This window comes from Hylaeus volcanicus, chromosome 3, assembly GCF_026283585.1.
Source record: "Hylaeus volcanicus isolate JK05 chromosome 3, UHH_iyHylVolc1.0_haploid, whole genome shotgun sequence".
Classification (NCBI taxonomy): Eukaryota; Metazoa; Arthropoda; class Insecta; order Hymenoptera; family Colletidae; genus Hylaeus; species Hylaeus volcanicus.
In genome coordinates, this window is record NC_071978.1 from 25,640,278 (window position 1) to 25,660,897 (window position 20,620).

At 42.4% G+C, this 20,620-nt stretch overlaps 1 protein-coding gene across 6 annotated transcripts in view; it reads right to left on the bottom strand.

The window, feature by feature from the left end:
* LOC128873657 (leucine-rich repeat-containing protein 4C-like) overlaps positions 1–20,620 on the bottom strand; it is a 260,823-nt gene that overhangs the window by 59,840 nt on the left and 180,363 nt on the right. For all 6 annotated transcript variants that reach the window (XM_054117364.1, XM_054117363.1, XM_054117362.1 and 3 more), the window contains one exon: positions 5,631–5,714. In XM_054117364.1, coding sequence (XP_053973339.1) covers positions 5,631–5,714 — 84 coding nt within the window. The remainder of the gene's footprint in view (positions 1–5,630; positions 5,715–20,620) is intronic.

Below are 20,620 nucleotides of genomic sequence, written 5' to 3' on the forward strand. Positions count from 1 at the left end.
CTTTTCAATGAAAACGGTAACCGTCGAGGATTTGTAAAGAGCGCAGTTTATAGCGCGAACGTGACTCCTTTTCTACTTTTCTGATTGAGAATTGCACTCGATGGATGCGATGCCAGCATTCGCAGACGGGAAACTTCAAACATTAATCGAGGCTCGAGATAGACTTCGGGGTATTCCTTTGACTCTCGACCACTTTCAACTTTCGATTAATTGAGATATTTGGAGTTTCACTCGTTCAACGTCAAAGACAATTTTATTTTATAATTTAGAATGATAATTGTTCTCGTTCGAGTGCGGTTTACCTTTTATTCATTGGTCGAAATTTTGACCAAGGAGTCCTCAGAAGTCTCAAATTTTACGATAAATATTCCTTCTACATTTTCTGCACCTCTTCTCTCGCAATATTTTCCAGATTCCGAGCATGAACCCTAGCCACGGATGAAAAATCATAATAGAAGAAAATTTGTTCCACCGTTTAAAATAAACTGATGTTTCCTTTCGAGATCCCAACGATTAAGTCTTCTCGTACAGTGATAGTCGCAGGGGTCGTATCTTGCTCGCGGGCCGCAGTTAGCAAACCGCTGGACTTATTTTTTGTCTCAGGGGAAATTATTCCAAATGTACGCCAACAAAAACCTTATTTTTACCGAGTGGAAACGCTGGCGTGTGTTTAATTCCGTTTTTTTTCAGGACTTCGTGTGTGGTCCAGAAAAAGCAGAAGCGTTGCAACGCGCTTGTAATTGCAAAATCGCTCCTGTCAAAAGCGTTATCGGTAACTTCAGCACGGTTGAAAACGTGGACAGGAGTTTTTAAGAGTATCGAAGCGAAATTTATTGAACGTTCAATTGCAAGTTACAAGCTGAACACAAATTAAAGTACGACGTACGAAGCTCGATTAACATTTGACATTAACATTTTAAGGGTATTAATTTGTATGTGTTGTTTTTAACTTCATTTATTCATTGATGATACGATCGAATGAATAAAAGAGGCATTGTTACTGCAACGAAATTACAATCATAAGCAATCGAAGGCTATTAAAACAGACCTTTCGATGAATTGAACAAGCCTTCCTTTTTCATGAGCGTATCCAATTTGTATCGGAATACGAAAGATTGCACATGTGTTCAGCGTTTTCGATCGCAGAACGATAATTGTCTGTGATGGATGGAATTGGATCTGCAATATGAATTGATTGACAAAATAATGGTGTTCTTGCATTTTTTTTTAAAGTCGCAATCATTAAATTGTGAAAACGGAAAGCTTGAGGTACAAGTTGCATTCGTGCAATATTCGTTGAAATTAATTTGTCTTGCACGATACGCGATAGTTACAACTGAAGAAATATTGTGTCCCTATTTGATATTTTAGCAAAATTTCATGTGCTGCGGAGACATTGCTAATTATTTGTCGGACGTAATTTTCAGTGTGTTTCCTCTGTCAAACAAACCCTTTGTCTTCGTGCACAGTTTAAGCGATGCGAGGTTGATTCGCGTGAATTTCTGACGAAGGAAACAGTTACAAACAAAGGCATAAACATGCGAAGATTAAATACGTTTGCGAAATTGTCTTCAAATTGTACGATCGTGTTCTGTTTTACATTAGAATGTGCAAATTTTCGCGTAAACTTATTCATGGAATAACGATGGAATAACTAATTTCGTTACGAGCCTTGAATGTTTAGCACTTCGAAACGTGAAATAAAATCTCCCGTATCGCGCACGTATCGATCTTCCTCGAAAATGTTTTTTTCTTGATCACGTTTTTCAGCGTTATTCAGTGGAACGCGAGACCATGCATAAATAACCGTCGGAATACAAAATTTCGTGGTAAAACATTGTCTACCATCACGCTGGAAGAACTTTGTAAAGATAGATACGGCTCGCGTAACGAATGTCCTGTACACTGACGTAATCAGTGACACGTGTTCTACAAATATCACTATGAAAAAAAAAAAATCGAAATGTTTTTTTTTTTTTTGTTAACTAACCGCTGGAAGAGCGAGCACTGACGTTACACTCGCGCCTCTTTGCACGGTAAAACGACGCGATAGCGAATTTTCGACGAGCAAATGGTAAACGCTGCCGCGAAATTAATGAGAAATGTAGAAAAATATTAATACTAGCGCGTTATCTATTCTTCGACCCGCGACTGGCGAACCATTTATTCGCGCGAGAAAGTAAAGAGACGATCTGAAAACCAACTTTCCTTCCGAATAGTTCGAAATGTGTAACGTTTGAAATCGGGATGGACGAAATATTATAATGGGAACAGTTGTTTTAAATGCAAACAGTTTCCCTGGAATTTTGTTATTCGTTTGAATAATGAAATATTTGTTGAACATAATTGTAATTCATTGCAAATGTGTCTTATCGAATATTGAAATAAAAGTGAAGCAGAATTGTTCCAAAAATATGATCAACGTAGGTCGTAACGAGAATAGCGTGTGGCTCAGATTATAAAATGCACAGGGTCATGTATCTCGCAGTTAAAACATAATCATAAAATACAAAGGTCGAAATATGTCGGAAAAGGGCATTAGTGAAATTAATTGGCAGTCCTTACCAGGCTGACACACGGTTCGTTGCTTCATGGAAACGAAACCAGAGGTTAATGCGTATTTATGTACCGCAAATTGGCTCACGTTCAAGTCGAAATTCGAAAGACTCGCGAAACGTGTATACTTCGAGATCATCGATAGTGTGATGCGATGAGTGCATTTTCCTTCGAATTAAACAATTTTACAAAACAATTCCTTAATGATTATTTTTTCATCGATAGTGGAATGGAATATAAATAGAAGGTAATGGAACAGTTCCATTATTTGAAATTTCTTATAATATCATCTCAAAGCTTACCGAAGGTATTCATTATTTCAGAATTATAAAATAATAATTACCACATAAAATTCGCCTCAGTTTGTTAAGATATAATACCTTCCCATTAGACGAATAGAGAATTTGGAAACAATTATAGAAATACTCACACAAATCGAACCAAGCATTTACCGATCATTAATTTATCTATACGCGTTATTGGAATATAAATTTGTACGTACTTCGTGTAAAACTAATTTCATCCTCCATAACAAAATTTAAATTTTCATATCGCATTTACCCGTTACATGAAATGTTTACTCAGATAAATATTTTACCCATCACCACCGTAGAAACTATTCGCGAAATATTTCCGATATGCTAAATGCTTGAAGTTTCGCGTGTTGAATGAAACGTATTAAACGCGCAATTTTTCATCAGTTTTTGCGGCTTCCTGTTTGTACAATAAATTAACGATGAAATTTGTCGTTACGAGCGACAGAAACGCGGCGCGATTAAAATTTTTCCGTTTTTTCGCCATTTATCGCGAGCTGTGGTGCGCTAATTAATTTAATTCGACAACGACGCTCGGAATCGAAATTTCATTATCCACGGGGCAGCACTGATCATTAATCATAAACTCGACGACAACGTACGACGATTTATGTTGTATTATAAACGAAGGTACACGACACGCGTCGCTTTTTCACACCTACAAATCTGTAATACCACCGCAATTACCATTGTTCAACATCGTGGAAAATTTACGGGAAAAATTTGATTCTGGACCAACAATATCGATGCATACTGAATGAGCTATTCGAAAAAGGTCACACAAAGATATTTACGGTGACAGATAAAAATGTTTCAGTCAAATTTTGCTTGGTTTCAGGAAAGGAATAATTTAGCATAAAAATCAACTTTTGATAAAAATAGAAATATTCTTGCATTCCGCTAAACAATGTATATTCATATAGCAGAAGCGGAAACTTTTCGAATACGTAGTTCCACTGTGATTAATTTTTAAAGAACCATGAATATTCCAAGTCTCCAGGCCGGTGTAACCCCTTAAATTAGTTATATACATACATCGCGTCGAGAGCGGCGCGATTTTTCCTGAGCATGTTAGCATTCCGTTATTAACAAACACGGGGCTATCGCGGCCCAATCGGCGCGGTTCATTCCTCTCGTGAGCGCGAAACTGCCGGCTAACGTGCAGTTATATACCCCAAATTGGCGCGCGTTCAAGTCACCACCCGAAACAATATGTCGGGAAACACGCACGCGAGATCATCCAGCGGACACGATGAACTTCCTCGCAGATTTCAGCTTCCCACGCAAAATCGAAGTCAGGATGTCATCTCGATATTCGTCGTATCCTCGCTTGGAACATCGCAAAGACCTCTGCTAGATCAAATCACTTTTTCCATCCCTTATCTGTCTACGACGGTCTTCTCGCGACTTCGAATATTATTGGTTTCACAAATGTGGGGAAAATTCGATAACGATTGGAAGATAAGGTTCTATTCCTGGGTGAATCAAAATTAGTATTTTAAATCCAGAATTTCTAGATTTCTGTATTAAATTTCGTCGAATTAAATAGAACGCACTTTTTACCCAGGTATGTCTCCTGGTTTTTAATTGCAAGAAAAAGTACGCTGGCACTTAAAAGAGAGCATTCACGCGAAAATGGACCACCGACAACTTTACAGGGATACTCCTCTTTGGAAATTTGCGTTGTTCTGTAATTTTAAATTTAATGATGTCAAACCGAATTCGAGCGAACACTTTCTCATAGATTTAGAAAAAGAATATTAAGAAAAAATGTTAAGAGCCCAAAATCCATACTACCAAGATCAAAGCTCAAATACATTTTATTTACTTGAATCTGTCCTAAGGAAACTCCTCTTTAACTAGGGTAACATTAAAAAAAAAAATTATTAACGAAATCTGTGCTTCTCTAGAAATTCTATTTTCGTAAAGTAAATCCACTCGAGATTTAATCCGCTAAGAGGAACGTGAAGGCTCGATATCGTTACAGAAATTAAACTGATTAACGATTTCGGGAATGAAAAGCGATCAACAAACCGATCCGTCGAATTAAAGTCACGTTATAACAAATTGTTCGCCTCTAATTGGCTCGCTGTTAATGTCGATACTTTTCAATGAAAGAATGCGATCGTCGTCGAGCAAATGGAAAGACGAGTTTCGAGGAAGCGTTTACTACTTTCGATGAAGCTTCGCGAAGCTGCAAGAGGTTTGCTCGTTAATTAAACCCGCCGTGGAAAATACAATTACCTACTAAACAATCGTGGAAAATTAATTAAGAACCACTTCGCCGATAGAGCGTTACTTTCGTCAAAATTTTAACGTCCTGTAACGTTAATTATGTTAATTGGACCGTCGTAGTAATGCCGGGTTTTGCCTTCGCTGTCGATCAAGCCTCTATGCAAATTAAATCGGCTGCCGAAGATACAACTTCGTCGACAGCCTTCCTTCATTTCTAATTAAACCGACCCTTACGTTAATAGAATAATTCTGACGATCAACATCTAACCAAGATAAACAACCCGAAGATTGCTAGACCATACCTACAATTCAACCTACGCTACTAACTATCGATTTTTGTTGCTGTATGTTAGATGAAAGTTTTAAAAGGAGCTATTACCCACCGAAGATTTCAAGGGTTCGCGAAAGTGATTACAATATTTTTGTATTTTCTATCCGCGTTCCGTCGACAATCCTCCGTGGATGCGATAAAACACTGTGAAGAAGTCTTTGAAAGCACGATACAACATTCTGAGCTCGTCTTACCCTTTCTCGACACAGTCGAAGAAATCCTTTCATCCCTGTTGCCTCGGTTCGACTTTCTGTGTTTATTCTGCAGGATGCGGGCGCCTGAAACAAAAAGGGGGGAACGTCAGTTTCCGCAACGTGAGGGCGTATTGCGCAACGACGGGACAATAAATAACGCAATTCCTATCGTTTACCGGTTCGTAAGGAACGAATAACAGTCGGTACCGTGATATTCAGATTCGATGTTATTCTTATCCCTGGTTCTCCTAACCGGAAACAATGAAACAAATCTCTTTATCCTTAGAATTCCGTATTCCTCCCACCTGTTCTCATATTCATCCTCTGAAATGCTTCCGTTAAAGAGCAAAGGCGATGCTAAGCCTTATTTTATTCAGATCGCGAGGGAACCGTGCTCCAGTGATCTTTGTTATTGAACGATCGTCCTAGTCCCCCTTTATCCTTATTTGATCCTCCTCGCCGTTGTCACGCGAAATACAATAACTGACGATCTAAGCTTCTCACTCGAGTGCTGCTTATCGGGCACACTTTAAAGTGCATGAACGATCAAAGCAGGGGTGACTTTATTTCCAGGCTTCTTTAACAACGGAACACAACTACTCGCGATTTCGTCGCTACAATTGTCATTTCTGAAATTTTCACAAGTCACCTTTAGGAGTTGGGTACACTTGGACTCGAGGAAGGCTCGGCTTTGTGTATTTTCTAGCTCGACATTGTTCGAAGAATCCTTTTGCGCTATTGAAACGTGTAGAACAATTTGTCAATCGGATGGAAGACGAGGACTAGACATTTACGCATTCAAGGCAAGTGAAAATGTACGAAGACGTATAACAAAAATATATAAAATATCAAGAATAATATGCTTGTAATACCGTTTGAAAGACAAGACAGACTTCCCCTTGTGAACTTAAAATAGCTACAACCCCAACAAACCGAACTTTGAATAGAAGCTCCAGTAAAACTAAAAAATAACCCCGGAAATACCCATACGACATTGCAACAGTGAAAATTGACTGAAAATGTGGCTGGTATCAAAAACGTTACGGCGAATGGGGTTAACCGCTCGTTCTTTCGAGGGCGGTACCTAGTCAAAAATAATTACGTACCGTGAAGGAACGCGCGCATACTTCCAGACGATATTTAGCCCCGCGTCTAATGACTATTTATGCAACGGTTAAGGTACAAAGTATTCCCTAACCCAACCGCTATCACGACGGCTCCCCGTCGCACCGGCGAACTCTGGAGCGGCACCAGCGACGATATTCAAATTTCATCCCCTCCCTCCTGGCTCCCTCTCTTTCTCTTTCAACCCGTTCCCCCGGAAAGCTCCAAAACAAATCCTTTTATCCTCCGCGTTCCCTCGACGCTGCGTCTAACCACCTTGGAGGATGTGTTCTAGCAAAAGGAAGCGCTGCAATTTCGTGCCGAGAGAACACTTCATCAACCGCCAGGAGGAAACGTATGTATGTTGCGCAACAACGTGGTAGATACACCCACCCAGCGGCGTGTTCTGTTCGCGATGCAGAGCCCAGGGAGTGGCGGTGGGGCCAGGTTGAACAGAAACGGAACGGTATGTACGGGAAGGTTACCCCTTCCACCGGGAACTCGGTGAATGGTGCATAAACTACTCGTCATTATTTCATCGAACCGTCGTCGTCCGGTTCAACAGGTACATTGCCAGAAACGTGATTCGAGGAGGGAACTCGATGGCGTTGCACGGGGGACAAATTGTAAAAATGATCGAAGAGGGTAGGGAACGTTGTTGCTGGATTTTCCAGCTGGTACTGTCGCTGGAAGGAATCTTGCGAGGTCGTAAAGTCGGTCGGACATCGATCTTTACAACTTAAGTCGACCGCAATTAGTAATCTGACACCTTTTTAGACAAGAACGGAGCTGGACTTTTCATTTAGGGCCGTATGATATCAGAATTAGGATGTTCATATTTCAATAACTTTTTTCTTCTTATGTATGTTCACACATAATTCTGTAATGCACGAATCGATTACCAGAAGACTATTTCGTTTTATAAAGTTTTCGGCGTAACAAGCATCAAGTCGTGGGGCACCGGGGTGTAACGTGGGCATGTATACTTTAGAGCCGCGACACCCCTGTCGTCCTACGGATCAGTTTTACCTGGCCCAATAAAGCAATAACTGCTGTTTCGGTTTACGACCTCACAAGATCCCTACCAGCGACAATTGAGATAATGATTACGATAATTGAGAACGTATCGAACTGTAATGGCGAAGACTTTGTAAGATAAGAGTGGGCTTACAACTTCTAGCCAAATGCATGGCTGGATCCATTTCTTCACTTCACCAGCTCGAAGATCAAGGGTGGTTCAGTATTCTGACCCAGTGCAACATTCCCAAGACTAGTGGTAAGATATAAAGAATATATTTGATCGCCTACCAGCGAGCCGACTTCTTCCCTATTGCATTCAATAGCAAGGAAAGATAAAAGGAAAAGAGGTAGGATGAAAAAAAGAGTCGTACAGGGTTAGTTTATGCGGAGGTGCGCGCACCGTCGTTCGCCATCTTTTTTTTCGGCGAAGCTGGAACAAAACAAGAGGAGAGGGAGCTGGAACATCGAGAGCCTTCAACGAAACTGGCCTGAGGCCAAGGCATTATTTTCAGAGAGAAGCGGAAGAGAGCTACCCACGCTCAGCACGGCCGTGCGACAGATCGAGAAGGAGCGATGGAGAGAATAGACTCGGTGGAAGAGACTAGAGGGGTTCGTAGCCCAAATGAATATTTAATTTCTGCATATCTCACCCCGGCGAAAGTTCAGCGCGACGGAGCGGTCGCCTCTCCCAAGGGGGCAAGAGGAAGCCTCGTATCCCTCGTACTTGCCGCAACCCCTGTTGAGATAGGGTAAGGTCCTCGCCGGAAGTCGCGCGCTCCTTTCGTTTCTATTGGGTTGTTCCAGAAGTTCTTTTCGTTTTCTAGTCGGATACTTAGCGCACAAAGCCTTGCGAACAATGTTATCGATGTACCATTCTGTTTCACCATCATCCCTCGTCTTTTCAGAATTCTTACTCAACATATGAGCCGTTCACTGCACAAATTGATTAACTTCACTTTTTGTAAAAATCTTAACGAACGCTTCGTATATCTAAATTGCTTTGACTCCCCTGCAGAAGACAAGCAAATGTTATAACATCAACGAAAAACAGACCAGACCAACCGTGACCTAGCAAAACCAAACGCTGAAAAGAACTTTGCGCGCAGCCCAATATTTGGGAAGCCCTCGAACGACCTATTTTGCCTTATCGCGTGTTTGTCTCCGCCATTTTTCTCGTTCTTTGCGCGACCCGTTCCGATTCTTCTGGTCCCTTACATTTTTCAGCCGCCTTTTAGTTCGCTCTGTTATTCTTTGGTACAATTTTTCTCCTATTCCACGTTGAACCGTCTCTGCCTCCGTATTTCTTTTCCACCGACACAGTTTTCGTTTCAGCCCTTACCTTCCTCGCTCCGACTATCCTCCGTTCCTTTCTATTACACTTTTATAGATGTAGTTTCGCGTTTCTTTAATTCTTCATTCCTATCGCCGCTCACGTGCCTCCGCGATTTTTCACCTCTCATTCCACTCAGATTTTCTCTTTTTAGATCATAATTTCTCTTGCCTCATATCTCTTCGCCCTCTCCGCAGTTAGCCTTTTCTTCATCTCTCCCTTCCTCGTTTTTTCCCCTCCCGCCACCGTTACGCGCTAGCATTTTCTCCTTTCGCTGTTTTTCCATTCCCTCCTGTTCGTACTTTCAGTTCTCGTCCGCCTCCTACATTTCTCTGTTTCAACCACTCTGCATTTTTCCCTGCCTTTTTCCGCCGACGCGGTTCCTTTTTCTCTCACCCCTTTCTTTGCTCGCTCCCATATGTCTATATAGTTTCCCCCACCCCATCGCGGCCTCACGTTTTCCCTTTTCCTTCCCTAATTACGGTTTGTTGTTTTCCTATTTTTCCCCGCCGCAGCTTCCAGGCGCCTTTGACCCTCCTCGTCCTTTTTCCCCCATTTTTCTCTGCTTCTTTTTCATCGATACACTTTATTGTCTCGCTGCCATTTCGCGTTCGTTCGCCTCGTATCCGTGCGCTGTTCTTCCGCTAACCTTTTCTTTGTCTTTTCCCTCAGGCCGACTGTTGAGCGTCGTTCCGGGTAGCGAGTTGTAAATTTAGAACGACGATCTATAGCGCGCCGTGCGATGCCATGAATATCTTACCTCTATCACGAATTAATGTGGAAGGGTCAGAGGGTGTGTTGGGCAGCCTTCTTCTTTTTATTGTGTAGGCAGAGTTTATACTTTCAGGCGTGCTGAGCAGTATGGCGATCCATGATTTCAAAGGTTGACGAATTTCAACTTTTCAACAATTTCTTGCGAACTGAGTATAAAATCAGACCCCAAATATATAGAGAATAGATGCATAACTCCAGGCCACATAGAGTTATAGAACGTTCGGTGTACGAAGTAAAAGAGAGTCTTTCGAAGACGAGGAAACGTTTTAGGAATAAGCAGGTAACAAAACGCCATTGTCGACTTAAATGAAGACGGAGAGTTTATGGCACGACCTGCGACGAAGACCACGCGCTGGTTTGCAGGTGGAAGAGATGAACTTTCCACAGTATACCTGGACTTCCGACGCAACAGCCGACCTCCTCAATTGCCCTTTGCATTCATTGGCTGCCTTATTCTTTGATTTACACAGCTTCTCCCCCGTTCAGCGATTCATTCACAATTTCCTTCCCTCGTTCCACGAGTTTCCCTGCGCAGGTTCCTCGCTGGGCCCATTGTCGGCTTGACTCTCACCCTTTCATCGTTCCCTATGCGACTCCCTCCGCAACGGTCGCGACCGAAGGACCAATTACCACGTTCCTTGCGACGGGACCTGTCAATGCCGAGGGTGAAGGAACGCGTTAAAGAGGAAGAGAAAAAAAACATTGAGAGGAGGAAAGGTTGAAACATTAGGTGGCGCGTAGATGGAATAAAATCATTGTGCTGGAGTCGTTCTTTACGAAGGTGGTGCGAGGCTTCCTCTGTTTCGAGATTAAGCTTTTTTGCTTCATTAGGTCCTTGTAACCTTGCATTTTATTCAAGCGGAAGATGATGTTGTGGTTGTGAAAACATAGAACCGTTCGTGTTTGTAGAATATGATTTTCTTTTCTTTCTGTTTGGCAATTGTTTGTGTATACTATATTCATTTTATGAGCTCGCATGGAATGTAGGAAAAGGTTGTATGAATGTTCAAATTACTACACTCTGGAGGTCTACGGTAGATGTAAAAGAAAGTTGCAGAAGTTTGCAACATCGTAAATTTTATATGAGTAGAAACAAACGCGGTGGAAACTTGTACGAATTTTGATACTCGTAAATTGTAGAAGTTCGTAAACAAGGTATGAAAAGGTTGTAAAAACTTGGAAATTTCGTCCAACTGGCATTCGCCTGTTGCGAATTCTCAATGCTTCATGGGTGACCAAAATATTCCAATAGTCAAACATTTGAGTAACATTTTGGATAATTAAATATTTGACCGTTTAGATGTTATTTAAATATCTGGTTATTGGAATCTTACTCGAAGACTTGACTGTTGGAATAGTGATCAAATAATTTGTTATTCAGACAGTGTACGAGTAATTGATCACTCGAATATTATATGAAAAATTCTTTAAGAACTCCAACACCCTCTTGTGAGACGGGGTGGCGTCAATAGTCGCTCATACGCGTCTGGCGTGAAAAACCAAGTGGAAAGGTTAAAGCGATAGACGGCCCCGCGCAGTTTAAACAGGTGGATTAAAACACGAAATATTCTACGTTTAATCTCCTCGCATTTGTACGGAGATTAAACGAAAGAAAAAGGGGGTGGGAACAGCGAGGTCAGGGATGGCGAACACGGAGAACGCACGATCGCAAGGCGAAGTTAAAGCGAACGGCACAGAACGGGGATGGAATTAAAAGTTGCGACAGTGAAATGAGTGCGCAAAAAAAAACGACAGAAAAATGAAACGATAGGAGCAGATGAATGGGCAGTCGGATATTTTATAATATCTTTTTATTTCGCGTGTTGGAAATAAGAAGCAACGAGTATTAAACGAGGAGAAATGAGGACTGTTGTACATTTCTTAAAAGATGGAAAGGTTGTGGATCAAAATGGTACCTATGGAAGTCAATAAATACATATATATCACAATTCAAGTGTGCCTAAGTCGTATGGGTCACTTCAAAGCATCGCGTTTCGCTCGTGACCGAAGTCCTCCGCGTAGCGTTAAAAAGTTGAGAATCTCTGGTCCGAGTTACACCCCCAACCAGTGCTGAATACATTAAATGTATAAATACGGCGCTATATGGGGCGCGTGGAGGCTACCGAAAGAAGTGAAATTTAAATAACCAGTAATAACGACGAAGAGGAATTTTCAAATAGTACTTAAGAGAGGCAGTTATACAAAGGAGGTGGGACATGATTGGAAAGCAGAATGGAGGAAACACCGAGGGGACGAGGGAAAGTAAAGAAGAGACGGGCAAAAAAAAAAAGATAGAACGACAGGGTTAAGGGGATAAACGCAGGAGGAGGGAATGAAGAAGAGAAAACGGAGACCGGTTAATACTGGCCGAGTCGACCGCTTTAACTCAAGCTGCTGCTAGAAATTTAACGTGACCGTAGCGCTCCTAAAGCCCGCGTACTATTTAATCTGCGTAAGTAGGCAGTCAGAAGGAAATGATACGAATATAATCTGAGCACCTGGTACGCGTGTATATTCCGCAGAGCTCCGACGGTGAGCTCCGCAGAAATATATCTTCACGGTGTCTTCCTTTCGGTGACATAGCCGTCGGACTGCTTTCGACGAACACCTGCCCCCCCGAAGTAAGAAAGAAATTTAAAAGGTCGTAGCGAGTGGAAAGTATGAACAAATAATGTAACGCGCTGGGTGAAATGGACTTTGGGAAACCGAAGGGAAAAATACAGTGCCATAGGTGTGCGCCGAAGAGAGCGAAGAGATTACAGGAGTATGATACATAGGAACGGGGAGGTATCCAAACGAATTACCTGCGGAAGTAAATCCACTCGATGGAAGCGTCTGGTAGAATAACAGTGCGCGATAAGGTTGCCTAACCGGGGGGTTCGCGATAAAATAAAAAGTCTTTTGCAAAGCTGTTCGACGGGATTATGCAAAAATGAGCCGGTTCGTTATGAAAGTGGTGTAAGCTGATTCATCTTCGTTTTCAAGTACGAAGGTTGTGCTCTTGAAAAATATCGATAAACGCCATAGCTCTAGCGTAATTTCTTAACTGAGAAAGCCCAATTCGATATTAACAGCAATCGATGAAAAAGTATTCGTAAATACCAGGTTCGTTCGAAGCTGTTATAAGAGAGCCTTCTTAAAGGTGAAAGCAGGGGATCGCGAGTGACTCGTCGGGCTCCAAGAGAAAGAAATTTAAAAGAGCGACGATAAGATCTCAGGAAAAAATCGACGTGGAAGAATAAGAACGGCGGAGACGTGGAAAGCGGAGCCTAGTAATTCGGACTGAAGACGACCGTCTACTTTGAATCCAGGGCACTACCGAAACCGGGGTACTATCTACGGGGAACCATTCTTGTGCTTCTTCGTCCTTTCATCACGATATGCCACCGGCACATCTCCGTCCTCGTCGACGTCGTCGTCTCTCCAAGTACCTTCCCGGCTCCCATGAGAAGCTCCGGAAATTGGAATCTTAAATCGATCTAAATCTTCTTTATCGCCGAAGGAGTCAGCGGCCGATCACAGGAGCGAGGAAAAATTTTCCACGGTTCTCCAGGATTGGCTATATCGTCGACTGCCGCTCGACGTGTAAATGTAACGACGATTGGTTCCCTCGTTCTTTTATTAGAACAGTTTTGCCCTCGTGCGCGCCACTTTTCGTAATATCCCCCGTCTCGTTCGTACAATTCGCTAAACGAAATGTGCAAACACCAACATATCGTAATTCCATTTAACGCGATTAGGGAGTGTAATTGGACCCTGTACATTAATCAGCGGAGAATATTGCAGATTCGTCTAAAGTGATCTAGAGACTTTTCGTCAGATTCGATGGAATTTCATTTGGATTACGAACGCTCGAAAGTAGGAGTATATTAGCGACGGAGAAGCGGTAGCTGTTGAAATTAACGTGAGAATAATTGCTGAAATAATTTCACTGGAAATTGGGTGAAATATCAATTATAATAATAGTTATTATAGTAAAATTGTGAAACTTTAAAACGTGATATTTTCACAGTACGTTTCGTCAAAGTTTCGAAGAGCCTTTAATTAGAGCCAAAGGCCACAGCGATGGACAAACGCTCGAAATCGACTTCCTGATTCGTGGGCATCCCCGGCACAAATTAATACCAATACATCGTTCCGCGTCTCCCATTTCCCTGAATTACTCGCAACACGCATCTATTTGCCTCCTCGCGGTTCTCGTAACCTCGGTGTACCTCCCGCATTCTCGCCTCGCGTACACATTCTCCCGTTCCTCTAGTAAGTAAAATCATCATGGGACAATCTACACCGCCGGTACATTGCGTCACAATACCGAACTGGATTATGGAATTCGCGTATACAATCCCCGGATCCTACGACAAAGTTCTACGCGTTGGATTGCGTTGCAAAATTAATCGAATTTTTCGACTCCGACGATCCCTGAGACATTCCACCGGGAAACCTCCGTAAACACTCGAGTCATTCAGTCTGAGAAACAGTAGTCACTGTTTATATCAATTTCCAGTGAAATTATCGCAAGCTCTTCGCTAGTTGATGAAAGTCAGTGTATCCCTTCGTCGGATTGTGTTGTACCTAAATGCTTCGAACTCTTTTAAAAGAACTGTGCCTAATCGCAATGTTTCGAGGGCAAGAATGAAGAGATTGCTCCAGAGTAAATCAATCTACGTGAATGGATCCACGTGTCGCAGGTCAAGCTTGAAATTTCTAGCGTTCGACACGTCGCGTATCTTGAACGCCGATAATGTAATGGTTCTGCCGATGCTGAGCTGGGAGCGTATCGCAGGCGTGTCGAGCTTCGTACGATACAATCGATTACTCGTTCTTAAGGTCAACGTGTTGTCGTCAAAATTGCTTGCCATTCAGGGAACGTTATCGCCATTTATATCGAGAGTCTTGAATCGCTGCGCCGCGTGTGATCGAAAACGATTGAAAGTGGCTAAAACAGTCTCGGAGATGAACTTCAGATTCGTAGGTTGAAGTTAGAGGAATTCTTTAAACGAAATAACTTTCGTCGAAGTAAAATTAAAACAATTATTGTCGTTGAATTCTATTTCAGATGTGTATTCGGTAATATTCATTAAAACAACAGAAACGTAATGCAGAAACATAAGATTCTCTTTACCTTCTTCCTCCGCCTTTTCCACTTTCCCATTCCCAAGCCACGATTTAATTGAAAAAATCGCATTCCCGAAAGTGTCAAATAACCCCACGTCCCCGCACACAGTTCGACGCGCGAATAAACTTTCGACCGCTCGTTTCCGCGCATAGCCGAAAATTCCGTGCAATCGAGGGTCAAAAACATCCCCAGGAATCACTCGGTGCAATTTTTTTCTCCCCTCGTGCAGCGAGTCGTGGGACGGTTAAGCGAAACACGAATCAACTCCTGGCGGCGGAAAGTTAAATTGAAAGAGCTTTAATTAAAAAGGATAAAGCGAAAACCGTGTATAATGAATTTTCAATAGGCTGTCGGGCGCGAGTCAGGGAAAATAAAAGGAGACAAGAAAACAAAAAACATCGAGGAAGAAACTCTCGAGGCAGTCGAGACTCCGGGAGTATTGCGTCACGGTGTTCCAGGGTAACTGCACAATGGAATCAGGACAATCGGGCATAATGCAAGGTGTCGAAGTAGATGCCAGTCGAGTCTAACATCGCGTGTCACGGGTATAAGCGACGAGGGTCACGATCGACGCGTCAGGCATCTCGAGAGCTGACAATGGCTGCTAGAGTTATACACGTTGACCGCCAAACAATGCCCAGAGCGCCGCGGAACGATAGTATCATATAATTTTCGATACCATCGTATCGACAGCCACTTTGTTTTAGAACTCTTTCCAAGCGCCGATAATGTTTACAGCTCGAAAGCATGCGACGACAAAAGTATCGATTTATCGTCGCGTCGCGTACGCGGTGACGGACACTCGTATTTGTCATACCCTACTTCCATGATGTCAGTACGACCGATGACTAAATGAGAATTTATTTCAGCGATGTCGATGTCCATCCGAGAGACGCCAATGAATTTCAAAGATTGCGAATGTACAGATTTATATGTTAGTTTGAGGAAAGGGGGACGAATTGACGTAGGAGTAGATCGATGAAATGTAAAAATGTGAATATGAGCAGTCTACTCCAAAATAAAGTCTTACTCTCTTTTTCAATAATAATGTTCTAGATCGTAACCGACACCCCAACATACTCCAAGTTTATTATTTCTCCCTCACAGCGGCCAAAACATTGTTCCAATTTTTTCTAACGCAGAAACGCTTCAAGGATTCTTTCGCTACCGTTTTATGAGACCCGTGAAACAGCGAGTGAACGAAATATCTTATTCGACGCAACGAAACGTCTAATTCGACGAAATGAGCAGCTCTGCCCGCGCCTCCGGTCTCGCAGCTCGACGAAATCTCATTCCAGCTGCAAGAATGAATCTATTTGGCAATCTACGATATAGTCAGGTTCGTTGCCAAATCTGCTCCCGAGCGACGAAGCTTCTCTTCCCAATGATTTGTTTAAGCGAAAACATTTTGCCTTGTACTCAATTACGCGAAGCGGAATGATGAATAAATTACCAAGCGACGAGAGCATGTTGCCATTACCTTTGTAAACTATCGTATCGTTTCCACGAACTATTCTTTCGATATCAAGCCCTCCCCTGCGCGTAGGTCGCGCGAAACGTGCGGTTTCGTAGATTGGATTTCATCGAGTTTCCGCTAGAACAAACACCGAATATCTTTTTGCGGCTGGATCCAATATTTTTAGCGGAAGAGCCGTACCGCGGTTGGATATTGTTCGCGTGGAGATCGTGCATTGGAACGCGGCTGGAATTAATGTACGTTTTTCGGAACATTTATTACGGGGATTTAAACGTTACGCGGTGGCCAGAGAATAAAATTATCGCGACCACCAGACGCTGGCTTCTATAGAAATTAGTTTCGTTTTCTTCCCCCAGGCCAGACACTCGTGGATTCTATCACCTTTCACGTCGAGTACACGTTGACTGATGACCCGGTGTGCAAAAGCTCCGGAGCGACGATTAAAATTGCATTAAGAATTTCACGGGTAGGATGGTCCACGATTAGCGGTGGAATCGAACAGGTAGCGGTTTTATGTATTTTGTTTTCGAGAAAATTAATTTTGAAGACGAGTAGGTGGCGTCGAATGCTTACATTTTCCTATTGTATTCACGTTCAAGGTGTAAGGAATTACGAGAATATAGTTTGTTTGGTTTTGGATACCCTTACCTTGATTACCCTACTTTCATTAATCATTTCCCTGATTATTACCTCCAAATATTCTACAAGTGTAATATTGTAGATATCTGTACCTGTAATTACCTTCATCAATCATTTTCCTGATGAGTTATTCTAATCTAGATATGTCTAACCGTACCTTCTATTTCATGTCAATTTTGTTTACCCATACTTTTATTCACTTATTCAACCAAATTTGCAATATTCTAATTCAATTCCCCGTGCAATTAATTTTGAACGTGCAACTGCCATCTTTTTGGTTGTACACTACAGAAAAGCTTGCACAAAGTGTCCTCCTTTTTTTTTCGTCTCATTTTTCCTGTGAATTTGCATTGTCGAGCGAAGAACAATCCTACTTCTCTGAGGCAGTGTTATCGCGGAGCAACGTTGTAACCGGATTTAATAAATTAGTCCGCTCCGCCTCCGCTCCTTCCACGTATCGGCCCCATCAATTCCAATGCCGAGTTTTATGGACCGGATATGTGCATACACGCCTTGGCAATATCTAATGACTATCCACAACGCTCCCGATGCGAAGATCGCACTTGCATCGCTGCCTCGTTCGCGAAAGACGCCTGTACCGATCGAAGGAAGCTGATAATCGAACCCAAAGCGTTCCCGATTTTCGCGATACTTCTCAGACCCAAATTATTTTTTTTTCCCGTACTAATGTAATCTAATAGTGTAGTTTTAGACAGTGTCGGTAAATCATTAAATTTTGTGTCCTCGATTATGGTCGCCAGGTCTGAAAGGGTTAAGAAGAGTGATTATCAACAACTAATGCGAAAGAATTCCTTCCAGATACCTATTCACGATAAACCAATCGCGGTTAAAAATGTTATCCAATTAGCCGCGATAGTTTACGAAGTATGCGCAAAACAATTTGCGGGAATTACGCACGACGATGGACGTTTATTCTTTTCGAACGAATCGCGTTAAATAAAACGTACGCGGCACGAAAATCGCGCACGAAAAGCCTGCAAACTATCCAACTAATTTCCAACGAAACTGCCCGTTAGCGAGCTTTTCCTGTGCAACAATAAAACCTGCTTGTCTTACAGGTACGCGGCAAAATAATACATTAACTTTTCCGCGCCGCGAAATTTTACCGAGTAGCAACGCACGAAACGCGTAGACGTGAAGCGTTTGCGGTTGAAACTTTGTCCACGCGTTCCCGCCCCACCCGATTCCCGTTGAGGGGTTAACGTTCTTCGCGGTTGGATGGGGTGAAAACGGTTCTATCTTTCGGTTGGCGTTTCATGGGGCGAATATTTCTTAAGGGGAGTAAGTTAATAGTTTTATAATAAAAAGAGGCATGTTACTTGATGTTTGCTTGATGGTCCAAACCAATTCAACAATAAAAAGAATCACGACTAAAGTCTTCCTCTTCGATAATCGCACAGTTCTATCGTTAGAAAAACTATCATTCCTTTCAACCGAACCCAAAGAAACCCACGATTCGTTACAACCTCCTCCTACAACTGTGAGGTTCCCTCTTCGGAAAGAACAGCGTCCTCCCTGCGATCCTCGACGCTTCATAGTGCGCGCTTTCAAACGGTTCGGTGAAAAGTGTTCTAAGCGTGAATCAAACCGAACACACACGACGATGGCACGGTTGCCAATCGTCGAGTATAACACAGAAGCTAGTAAATACGGAGTCGGAATTCGACGGTAACAGAAGCCGATACCGGGCACAGAGAGAGACCGTGTACATTCACCACAGAGGATTTACTGTCAGATAGTCGATTACATGCATCGCTTGCTTATTGCGCTTTGGACGCTCGAACCTAGCCGTCTGCGCGTATAAATGCCGCATTTGATTTCTCTGTGGCGGAATTAAAAGATTCCGCGACTTTTGGGGTAACGGAACGAAGACGCGTGTTGGGTCGGTTTCAGGCAAACGGTACACTCTGTTCCCAGGATTCCCTTCTCTACCCTAATTCTCCATTTTCGCGCTGAAAGTCGGCACCGTTCACCCCCGTCCGTCTATTCTGGTAGGAATACAAATTTCGGTTCGTTTCCAACCGTAATGAATCGCTCTTAACAATGCGAATTACTGGAAATCGGTTTGATGTTGCGAGTAGTGTGCGTGAATGAGTTAACGCAGCCCGGTCAAAGGTTTCCAGTGAAAGGAAGAAGCATGCACGTGCTGCATCGGACAGAAAAAAGAAATGTTACGTTCGAAATAGATAGTAATTGCTACGCTAAAGCTACTGAAGTTAAATTCGAACAGTTCGCAACGTTAAACGCGAAAGGGTGGATATCGAGTGGATACAGGGAGCGTTAAATCGTCAGATAAAAGTACAATATGCAGCGGAACCTACGTTTTGTGAATTAATGGAGCAACAGCCGCTGTGCGGTTAAGAAAGTTTCAGGATGATCAAGTAACGAAAAGTAACGAAAATAATAGTAACAGGAAAGAGAAATAATACAAATCCTCCAGACCTCTTGATTTTATAAATTTCGTTGAGTATTAACTGAATGTTTCCTTTTAAAAAAAGATGTTTTTCCTTTATAAAAATAGAAACCATTTCGTAATAACGACTTCAGCCTCTATTTATAATAAACCAACCGAGTAAACACGACAACAATTAAGAATAAAGTCTGACGCCGTTGCCAACATTTAAGTTTAAAAAGACCGATCCATTTTCCGATATCTCGAAAAATCCTTCCAATTGGTAACTCGCTAATTCGTAGAAAGAGAAGAATCCAATCCGAGCTTGGAAAATTGAAAAGACTTCTTTTGTCCAAATGAAAAGAGCATTCAGAATACTACGACCCTACTTTGAAACTTGACCGTTGAATCTTTAAAAAAAAAAAAAAAAGGAGAAAAAGGAGAAAAAGGAAAAAAGCACCGTTCGTCCCTTTGTTCTTGGTTTAATATAGCAACTTCGTAGGCGGCCACCGCGGTGCACCGTCATGCACTTATTGCGATTATAAGGGACCCGTCGGATGGCCGTACGAGAAGATATGCAAATTGCACACAGCGGGGACGGTTAAACGTTCGTGAATTTTAAACTTAATAGGATTTCATCGATTCCTCTTGGCCAGCATGCGCTCCTTCCCATTTGCTGCCCCTCAAACTGGTGGAAAAAAAAAAAAAAAGAAGCGCTTTCAGCGGTCGCGATTGTAATAAAGTTGCGTGCATCTGGCAGCCCTAACAATTTACATGCAAGTGTCTCGAATTTATGGCTCGTTTGGCCGCCACGCCGCCAGATTTTTCGTATCACCGGTTTAAAATAGTACACACAGCGTCCACGGTATCGATGCGTTCGATCTTATCGCGGCCTCCGTTGAAATTCTACCATTTTTCCCTCCCGCCGCGAGCTCGAATCGCAAAAATTGATAATTAAAGCGTCGCGAGAATGGAAACTTTATACGCGATTCGACGTGATAAATTTCAATCGAAAACAAAAATTGGCTGGGAATTTATCGAGAACCGTTATTGACGCTGGCAAAATAATAACATCATTGACAACGGTTATTAACGTAACAGGTTTCACACAGCGCGC